The sequence below is a fragment of the Falco punctatus genome (assembly GCF_963210335.1).
Source record: "Falco punctatus genome assembly, chromosome: 4".
NCBI lineage: Eukaryota > Metazoa > Chordata > Aves > Falconiformes > Falconidae > Falco > Falco punctatus.
The window spans coordinates 45,334,719-45,345,590 of NC_137583.1; the positions used below are offsets into that span (position 1 = coordinate 45,334,719).

At 48.5% G+C, this 10,872-nt stretch overlaps 1 protein-coding gene across 4 annotated transcripts in view; it reads right to left on the bottom strand.

Annotated features, from left to right (window-relative positions):
• Positions 1-10,825, bottom strand: part of CRTC1 (CREB regulated transcription coactivator 1) — a 56,067-nt gene extending 45,242 nt beyond the window's left edge. For all 4 annotated transcript variants that reach the window (XM_080384211.1, XM_080384210.1, XM_080384209.1 and 1 more), the window contains exon 1: positions 1,150-10,825. In XM_080384211.1, the coding sequence (XP_080240337.1) occupies positions 1,150-1,422 (273 nt within the window). In that variant the 5' untranslated portion in view covers positions 1,423-10,825. The remainder of the gene's footprint in view (positions 1-1,149) is intronic.
• Positions 10,826-10,872: the final 47 nt, after the last annotated feature.

Sequence of the window (10,872 nt, forward strand, 5' to 3'; positions counted from 1 at the left end):
TATAACACGAACAACATTAGTGACACCGAGTCCGGCAGCTCAGGGAAACCAGGGCTTCGCCTGGGGCCTGGGCTGCCCTGCCTGCCCCTGACAGAGCAGGGGATGCTGCAGGGCCCCGAGGGAAGCGCTCCTCAGCAGGCGGCTGCAAGGCTGGCACCCCCTGCCCCGCAGGCTGGGACCCCCGCCCCGGTCTGGGCTTGTCCCAGGCTGAGGGAGCAGGACCCCATCCCCTCAGACCCGGGTGTGGGAAGTGGGGAAGCTCAGCCCCAGGGCCTGCCCTAGGGTGAGGAGCTGGGGCTCCCCCTCAGACCCGGGGCCTGTCCTGGGGTGAGGTACCAGGGACCCCCCCAGACCCGGGTGAAGGAACTGGGGGGACCCCTCAGATCCGGGACTGTTCCGGGGTGAGGAACCGGGACCCGTCCTCTCAGACCCGGGTGAAGGAACAGGGACCCGGGCCTGTCCCGGGATAAGAAACTGGGGACCCCTCCTCAGACCCGGGTGAAGGACCGGGGAACCCCTCCCCTCAGACTCGGGTCTGCCCCGGGGTGAGGAACCGGGACCCGTCCTCTCAGACCCGGGGTGAGGAAACAAGGACCCCTCCCCTCAGATCCGGGTCTGTCCCGGCGTGAGGAACCGAGACACCCCCCTCAGACCCGGGGCGAGGAACCGAGACTCGCCCCTCAAGACCCATCCCAGGGGAGAGGGGATCTCCCCCAAGCCAGCCCTGAGGAGTCCCCACCCGTGAAGACGTGAGGGGCCCGCCGCGGACAGAGCCCCCCCTAGGACGCCCCCAGGCAGGCCCTGCCCCGCCGCCCCCCGGCGCGCACCTGCCCGCGCCGCGCCGCCCCGGCCCGGCCCGCCCGACGGCAGGTGCCGCTCTCCGGAGGATGCTCCGGCCCACGGCGGGCACCGGGCCCGATGCCGGGGAAACGGGAGGGGGGGCTGGGGGGGGCGGAGGGCGCCTCCCGGCCCCGCCAGGGGGCGCTGCCCGCCGCCCCGCCCGCCGCGCGCCGCCGTTGCCCCCGGACCGAGGGGCGCCGCGGGGGGCGCCGCCGCGGGGGGCGCCGCCCCTCCCCCCCCCCCCGCCTCCACCGGGGGCGCGCGCGGGCGGGCGGGCAGGCGGCCGCAGGGACAGCGACGCCGGCTCACCCGGTGGGCGCGGGTCAGGCTCAGGTCCTTCATAACCTCCTCGAAGGCCGCCGTCTCCTCCGCCTGTTTCTGGTTGTGCAGCGCGATCTTCTCGCTGAATTTCCGCGGGTTGTTCGAGGCCGCCATCTTCCCCCGTCCGCATCCCCCTCCCCGCGCCGGAGGGGGCGAGGCGCATGCGCCGGGCGGGCCGGCCGGGCGGGCGGGGGGGCGCAGGGCGCCTGCGCGGCGGCGGCGCGGGGCGGGAGGGGGCGGCGAGGGGGCGGAGGGGCGCATGCGCGGGGCGGCGGCGGCGCGCGCGGGAGGCGGTGGCGGGCGGCGCGCGTGCGCAGGGCGGGGCCTTCCCCCGACGCCACGGGCGCGCTGAGTCGGCGTCGCCGGGGCCGGTTCCCGTTCCCTTCGGTCCTGCCGTTGCCCCGCCGCCACGTCCCCCGGGCTCTCCGCCTTTAGGGCCCTGGCATCACCCTCCGGTGCTGGCGGGTGTCCCCGCCTCCGTGCGGCCCCCGCGCCTCGCGGCTGAGGGCGCTTCCCGCCGGAATGCGGCGGGGCCTGAGCCCCGGGGTGCGCACCAACAGCCAGGCCTGCCCCTGAGGGGGAGGTAAATCCCAAACCTCTAAAACCCCAGGTATTTTGTAACCAGCGAATTTAAATCCTCAATTTTACATTTTTAATTTTTTTTTTTAAGTCACTGAGAGCTTAGCAGGCTTGTTTCGAAGGGGCTTTTCTCCGCTTCAGAAAATGGGAGGCAGGAGAATTTCCTGAACGAACCCATTGTCCCAGCACCTCAGGTGGATCCAGTCGTGCCCTGCTGAGGCATGAGGTGACAAAGGTCCAGCTCCTGTCTAAGATCCAGCTCCTGTTCCTCCACCTGCTAGTGCTGGGAGGGAGGGAGCAGCATGTGCAGCAGCCAGAGAAAGGGAAAGGGAAAGAACTTACAAACTCATTAGCAAGTCTTGTAAGATAAGCAACAGCTCCTACTCTTCGATTGCTGCCTCATCCTGCAAGATAAGATATGTGAAGCTCCAAGATGAGCCATACCTGTACAGCAGAAATCCCAAGATACCAAGTAAAGGCATGATTTCCAAGAAAGGTTTAGGAATTGGGAGAGTCTCCTGCTTTCCCAGACCATTTAGGTGTGTTGTACAGCAAAGCAGAAGATGCTACTGCAGCTCTGTTCTAAACTATGCAGAAACAAAACGGCGCAGTCTTCCCACACAAGCGACTCTTTGCTGCCAAACTCCTGCGAGCACATCCAGCTCCACCCTGCTCCCTCTCCCATGGCCTTCCGCAGACGCAGATTTCTTCCCAGCAAACCCCAACTCGACGTCAACACCACCAGAGACTTGCTCCCCCCTCCCCACGGAGTCAGGACCTTGACTGACCGAGCCAGTGATGTGTGTGGGACGCAGCGTATCTGCCACAGGGACAGGATGACAGGCGGGGATGACCCTGCTGGGATGTGAGCGGGCAGTTCTAGGGAGTACAGCCATTTCAAAACATCAGCTTAGGCTGCTAGAGCCATTGATTCCAGCTGTGTTAACGTCAGATGAGTGCAAAGCACTGTGATATGCAGGACACACGTATTAGGCAGTAATAAATCCTGACAGTACTGCTTCCCCATACCCACATGTTGCCCTTTAACACTTTTTTTTTTTTTACAAAGCGACAGAGAGAAAGTGGACACTCTCCTTTTTTGGTGCATTGCTCTGCCCCTGAATGGTGCTTACTCCAGTAACCAAATCCTGTCATGGTTAAACTATCAGATCAAAGACATCAAGACTGTTCTCACTTCCACTACTGATCACCTTTGTGGCCTTGGTTCAGTCAGCTTACCAGTCATTTATAAGCATTTCCTGCCCACATAAAAATAAGAGATTATAATTATCCACCACTGCAAGACTGTTAGAGATGGATGGATGAAACTTAGTTCAGCAACTGTGAGGATTACTATTAGCCACAAAGTCATGTCCTACCCTAAATTCTAATTGCCAGCTTGCACTTGAAGTTTATAACATGGTATGAGATACCATCGCAGAAAACAGAGCTGGGACTTAAAAGATCATCTAGGCCCTGCCAGGATCAGCCCTTCCTCTGTCATTCCTGACAGATGTTAGTCTAACCACTTCTTGCATTTTTCACCAGGAATAAACAACCGGCACACATATTCAGTTAAATACCCTCTAGCTGCGCACATGAACAGCGTATGACCTGCAAAATTGGCTTGTCATGCTAAAAGCATATAAATCATAAAGATTCAACACCAAGATACCTATTATCCATGTTGGTTTTGCTCAAGAAGCGAGACAATGATAAATAGTTTGTTGAGTTATCCTGGATTTTATACCATAGGTGGTAATATCAAACATCTAGAGACCCAGCTGCCACTCTGCCTCATCTGTAGCACCAAAAGATTAAGTGCCTAAGATGAAACTTGATAGATTTTACCCTCTTGGATCTCCCGAGATTGAAGACAGTGAAATCTCCCCTCTGACAGCTCCTGGTTCGCAGGGAAGGAATGCAGATGGCCAGGGAGGGGGTGGGGGGGTGGGGGGGTTACAGCTTCCTCCCTTAAGAAAATTCCTTTTCTTACTGTTTTGCCTGTGCAGCTTTATCAGATTAAATTCCAGTGTGCAACCTGGACCCTGCTTCTGTTCTTAAATTCTCTGATTTAAAAACAGTTTGCATAACAAACTTCTTTCTCTTCAATACAACATTTGTGTTTGCTGCATTGCCTCTGGAATGTCTCACCCACTCACAGCTCCACTTTTTGGGGTGTGGGTGGATCCGAATGGCTGCTAAGTGCATGACCCAGCAGACAATGTAAATCTTGACTGCATTAAGGCATTGGCAAGGAGACATTTTAGGCGAGTGCCAGGTTTCCTTCTTCCTCCACTGAAGGAGATATGCCATGCTTTTGACAAAATGATGAGCTCATACCGTAAGTATTATTTATGTCTCCTGCCGTCTTCACCTTGAGCACATATGGAGCCATGTGAGAACAACTTGATCTCACTAGAAAGCTGTGATGGGATCCCCCGAGACAGCAGCTCTATCTCCCCCAGCCTTCCAGACGTGTTATGAAAAAGTTTCTTGTAACTGAAGCAAACAAAGAGTCATTGGAGGACGGGGCTGTGGTGTTCACATCTGCTTTTGTTGCAAACAACTCCTCACTGAGCAACCTGCAGCTTCTTAGAGCAGATGCAGCCTGAGAGCAAGTGGGTTTAGGGAGGAACTCGTGTTCACTTATTGCTTGTTTGTTATCCTCCAGGTCCTTAGGAATTGCTCGGACAGAAGAGATCCAGCTACTTCTGTGTTTTCCCTTAGAGGCTTCAGAGGAAGGTGCGAGGTTGCAGAACTTACACAACAGACAGCATGAGATTATGCCTTGATCGACAAATAAGCTTTTTTTTTGCCTACAGACACAAAGATTTTGATCTTTCTCACTTCCTACTTAATGTTCCTGCTGACGTTTGCAACGAAGTTCCCATTATTCTCAGAGAAGAATACCCTGCAAAGTCCACAGAGTCCCTAGTTCCAGTGCTGTTTTGAACTGAGCTCCAAATTGTGCTTTCAGGAATGTATTTCAGGAAAATATTCTCTTGTTTCACTCTGAATCTGTGACCACTTCTTTAAGATATCCTTGTTTCCCGAGGGCAGATAAAAGCACCTGAATTACCCTCTCTGCACCACTCCTCAAATCTGACGAGAACTCCAAGCAAACCAAGTTACAGCTGCATAGAAGGCTTGGTTCTGCTGTCTGTACCAGTATTCCCTTGTCATCCTTCCAGTTTAGTTTCTTTACCATTCCCTGTAAATTCTACAATTACAGAAAGCAAGCAAACACTGACTACTAGAAGATATTATTCTTATTTCTACAAGTCATATCTTCTGGTGCTCTGAAATACTTTGGCAACCACACAGAGGATTCTGTTACGGTTATTTTTCCCAGAATCAAGGCTTGGCTTCACGCCACGCTGAAGCAAGAAGTATTCCCGTGATGCTAAGGTGATGTGGTGAGCCGGTAAAGCGGCAGCTAGTTTGTGTCTTTCCAAAGATAACATCTGGATGGTAGGCAAAGTCTTCTATGCAGGTATATTCACAGTCAGCACTAAGAAGTGTGGCACCGGTAAGAATCATGCACTTTACTGAAACAAACAGGAAACCGGGAAATATTTTTTTACCACTGTAAGATTACACCATCGCAAATCAAATTGTAGATCAGACAGAGAAGCATGTCAGAGAGCAAGATGTTTCCTTCCATAGCCGCCTGTCAAATCAAAATTCAGAGAATTTGGTGATATTCTATATATAAAGTAGCAGAAAATAATTTCTTTTTAAATCTCATGGTTCAGCTTCAGAGATGCGTGCCTAAAGGGTCACAAGTGACAGATTAAAAATCCAAAGGTTTCTTTTGCTGACATTTTCTGAGCACTCGTGTATATTAAAACAGCTTTATGGTAGGCAAAAATCCCTGGTGTGAAACCACACAAGCATCAGGCCTTGTCCTGCTCTCTCCTACTATAACCAAGCAGAATTGCAAGGCAGCAGAAATACAACACCATGAACCATGAGCTTCAGCCGTGGCTAGCAGGCTCCACAGAGTCAACTACCTCCCTACTCCTCCACTTCACATCCCAGCGCAAAACCAACCTCTGCTATTTCCATGCCTTGGGACAGATGTTTACCTACAAGTTAAAGGCTCGACTGTCCTGCTGAAGGTATTAAAAATAAATCAGTCTAAGGGCGGAGGAGAATTCAGTATGGGTTTTTTGCAGGTATGGTAATTTTTGCATGAAACCCTGATGAACAGTTAGACAAGCATGCCAGCCAAATTCAGGCACATCCCGAGTTTCAGTCATTTCACTCTGAAGTAGGAGCATTACAGAAGGTCGATTTCTCAGCAGGAGACTAAGCAACCTCCACGGCAGTCCCTGTTTTGTGGCTTCTGGGACTGAACTGTTCTCTTGCCCGGCGCACACAGATTGCATTTGCACACCAAATGAACAAGGGGTGCAAATGCAGCACAGCTTACGTCGCTACAAGGACTGCTCTGGATTATGACTGCTATGAGGACTGTTCCGGACAGGAACAGCAGCATGCCCTAACAGCAAAGCATTTCTTCTACAGTACAATCGTGCTTGCAAACTGTTTTGTAGCCACAAAGTAGAAGCACCTCCTTTCTCCCTCCCTCTTCCTGCTACTGAAGCAAAACAAGCTGTGTTGATAAACCTGCCAAATGGGACAGTTTGACAGGAGAGAAATGAAATTTTATTTTTCAGGGACACTGGCAGATTTCTCTTGCAAAGTCTGTAGCGCAGATCTGGTTGCTGGCCGTAGCCATTTCAAGGCTGCAATTCAGCACAACGCATCAGTACACGGCAACTTCCAACACATGGTTATACCTTATTTCAGCAAAATACCTACACGTACGTTTAACAGCAAACTCTACACCAGACTGAAATACCCCCTGAAGTGCCTCACAGGTGCCTTGCCCTGCTTGCAAGCCTCGGGACTTTGCAGACGAAGGGTCTGTGTCTCAAGAAAAGTGCATTTCTAAGAAGTTCCTTTCAGGCTTCTTGGATAGCAGCAGTGAGTCATTTGCTTGAACTCTAACTGCTGTCCCGAAAAAGCCTCAGAAGGAATGTAACAACTTGGTTTTCACTGTGAAAACGGGAGGTTCTCCACTGCAAGCTATAAGCCTTCAGCCGAAAACCTGCCGAACATCTGGCCAGGCATCAAGGTTTGCTTTAATGGTCCTTCATGGTACAATGGGTGGACATATTTCTAGGCTACTACTACCAAGAAAAGCGAGAAGGACAGGGACCCTCTTCCTTCCTCCTCTTACCCCCACTGTAACAGCACAGCTGCAGTCCAACAGAATGCAGCAGGCTTTCAGAAAGACTTGGATGCTACAAGAAAAAGCCCCAAGCACGGTGCAACCCCACAGAACATGGCGGAAGGCTGTTGCAAGTAGCATGGGACAGCTGCCCCAGCCCGCACAACTCATGGGCAAACACACATGTGCTTGCACGTGGAGAGCGTCTCTATTCATCCGAGGACTAAACCTGACCCCCCTTCCATGACACATGCTCTCCCTTTCTTCCTAAAGAATTGCAAGTACACGCTTTTGGCACAAGGAAGCTTTCATCACACCAGCACCCTGAAGCATGCAAAATTAAGGTCCAGACACGTTAACTGCACCACAGCGCAAATTTGTCTCTTCCAAAGCTCAGTAAAATTCATACATTCCTTCTAAATCCAGTTGTAAACCACCATCCTTAAGGCAGTAATACTGAACGCAAGTATAGATACTGCCAAAGAGTAAATCTGCATCTGTAAGGAGGATCACATGTTTTAATAAGACCCCAGGCCACAGTGAGGGGGGGGGGGAAGAATGGATTTAAATCTAACAATTACAAACTTTGTAGGGAGACACAGATTAGCAACCTGATTACAAATGTCAGATAACCATATGTAAAATAGTTTTTAGTACATTTTTCAAAGCACTGCGACAGGAAAATATACATCAAAAATATTAAACACGACTAAAAGTTTAAATTCTGCTCCAGATACTCCAGTGTTAATGTAGTGCAACTCCAGTGACTTCAAAGGAATTGCTCTAGATATAAAGCAGTGTAGCCAGGAGCAGACTGGCTGCTAGCCTGCGTAAACAAGCAAGAAAAGATTTTCATTTTTTAAGAAGCCATATAAACTAGTTCTAGCTAATTACGTGACAGGGGCCTGGGTGTGAAACAGCAACTGCAAAGCCTCAGGGACCGAGCCAAGAACCTTTGATTTTCTCTCTACAGCTTATAAAACCTTCTGAAAACTTTTGCTCTAACAGCTTTTCTTACTTTCCATTGCAAACTGCACACACTACTCCAATGCTGCCCCTCCTGCAGGCCCCCACCATCCCCCTCAACTAAATCTTTACCCTTTTTTCTTACAATCTGAGGGTAATTTCAGGTTGCACCGCTAAACCAGCAGCTGTTTCCAAGCAGAAAGCACATTTCGTATTCATTTAATGGAACGTTCAACATTGGAGCAGTTGAAATTGTACCTGCCCCACAAATAAATGGTAAAACTGCTCTGTGAAACTCCCTAAAGTTGAAATATGAAACTGAAAAGTGCCAAAGTTGTGTATACTGAAACTCAGTTATTAGTTTGGAATGAGAAACAAAAAGTTCTGGAGTCTGTGGGATGATACTGTGCCTACTCGCCATTAAAATGCAGAGTAGAATCTAAGCTGTCTTTGTAAAAAATAACTTGAAGGGAGAGATGTCTATATGATATATATATGCTCCCAGGTGAAATTCAAGATAGCTGAGCCCTCTTAGGAAGGCAACGCTAGCCGGCTCCGCTCCCTCACTCGCCTGACATGCCAACACACCCAGGCTAGACTGTAAATTTATTCAGCCACATTAACTTTTCCTGGTCCTTAAGTCACAAGTGATGAAATCTCATTCATTTATGCAAGCAACTGGAAGATTTATTGTAAATAAAGTTCTGCACATTACACAACTGGCTAAAAATCATAATTAGAGTTGCACTGGGAAACATGTTTTATTTATTCTGACAGTAGTCTGGCTTCAATAATCCTAGCATGATGAATGTCCCTAAAGTTTGCAGAGTTTCAGCAACTAAAGACCTTATCACAGACATGGAAGTGGAAACGTCTGACTGGGTTTGATGTGGCTTACAAGAGGTCCCGAGCAGTTCTGTTGCATAGCATCATTTTAAATCAGCACCAGCGTACTAAGAGCTAGCGGGAGTGCCTTCATTCATTGTAAATCAAAAGAAATGAAATTTTCCACTGCTATTAAACTTCCAAGACCTTGGTATAAAAGCTAGGACACATCTGCGTGAATTAGCAAGGTTCTAGGATAGGGAGAAACGACAGTCAGATTGCCGAGCCGAAAGACCCTCTGGAAGAGGGTCAATGACACCATTAATAGGATGCAGACATTCCCAATCTCTAGCTATTCTGCACCCTGCCAAGAGTTCTAGTGCTTTCTTTCTTTATAGTTTTAAGTACAATTTCTGGCCCATAAAACATCAGAGAAGACAGAAGCTATTATCCTGGCCATGACAGGAGTCCCTAATGGGACATGCATACTCTGCAAATACCTAGAACTAATGATGCTGCACTTTTACTGTTCCCCATCTGTTCAAGGGTATTTTAAATTGTACCAAATCAGGTTTACCCCTATAACGTTTATTGCTGCTCCGAGACTAATAAATGACTCCGTGTGCAATCAAACATTTATGTGGCTTTGCTCATTCTTGAAGAGGACCACTTGCTTTTCATGTGGGGCATCCCATAAAGTGTTTTCTTCATCCCGGCTCCAAAGCACAAGATATTTATGTGAAGACCCTCATCTAAGCAGTCAAGTTGTTGCAATAGAGCAGAAGAATCAAACCCATTTGTTTTCAGAATAACGGATGGGTTACGCACAGAACAGCCCAGAACCACAATTACATACTTCACAGGGATAAAACAAATTTTATTAGCAATATGGATGATATGCACTTCCACAAATATTTTAGTCAGTCTCTGCTATAGAACAGCTAGAATATTTCTAGCTAACATTATGAAAAATAGTTATTTATATTGCTATAAAAAGAACATTCCAGTAACAAAGAGAGGTGGTACACAGCAGTGCTCTGTCGCAAGCCTCAGCGAAAGAATCTGGAAGCCTTTCCCAGCTCCCACTCCGCAGCACCAGGGAATGGGAACGCGAGTACCAGGCTAGTTCGCTGCATGGCAGGCAACAGTTGTTCTGTTTTTAAATACAGTTATAGAACGGCTTTGTGTATCCTCCTACCTGCAAAGCCACCATTCCAGTATGAACGAATACAGAGGTGAAGTCTGGTTTTGCAAGGTTGACCTTAAAAGCAATACAAAACACGCTTTTTCATTTTTCATTTTTGCTTTTTTTCTTTTCTTTTTTGCCCTTTACCCCCCGACACACACACGTACCTTAGAAGCTTGAAGTGAAAAAATAAAGCACTGTTTCCTTACAAAGAGATGCCAACTATGATCATTGCATGGGTTCTCCCGCCATCTGATGTGGTGTGGGTTATGAGCACTATGGCTGCGTGTTCAAAAAAACTCAGGTTATTAGAGAACAGCCAAAGCATCAACTGCTGCCACAGAAATCCTTTCGGTAGGAAAATTTAAATAAAATAGGGAAGAATACTTAAGTATTTCAGGAAGGCAATGATGAAGGAATGACACGCTCATCAAAGGATGAATGGTATTCTGCAAATAGGAAAGCAAGTAACCTTCTATTTGTTACTAACCTAAGAAAGGACCCTTTCAATAAACATATGGAAGCATTAAAAGAAGAAAATCCATTATTTTGTAACTTTGAAGCTTGTATTGAGTTACATTTCATCCTTTCAAAATTTGCTTGTTATCTGCCAAGACTGTTCTTCAGTGTTTCTGGCTTCTATGCCAGACCAAATGAACAGAGAATGGAGTAAATTAACTGCCTAAGAGTTAGAACATAGAGCTTGCCCACTGACTTTAGCATACTATACAACAACAAGTACTTTTCATTAATTTATTATTGGCAAACCAGCAACTAGGTAGGAACAGATGAAAATATGCATCATTTTATCTAAAATTTAGAATGCAGAGCTTAACTGAGAGTGCATGTGCTCTCACCATATAATATCCAAAGGTGCTTCAATTTCATTATTCCAGAAAAAATATCTTTCAGT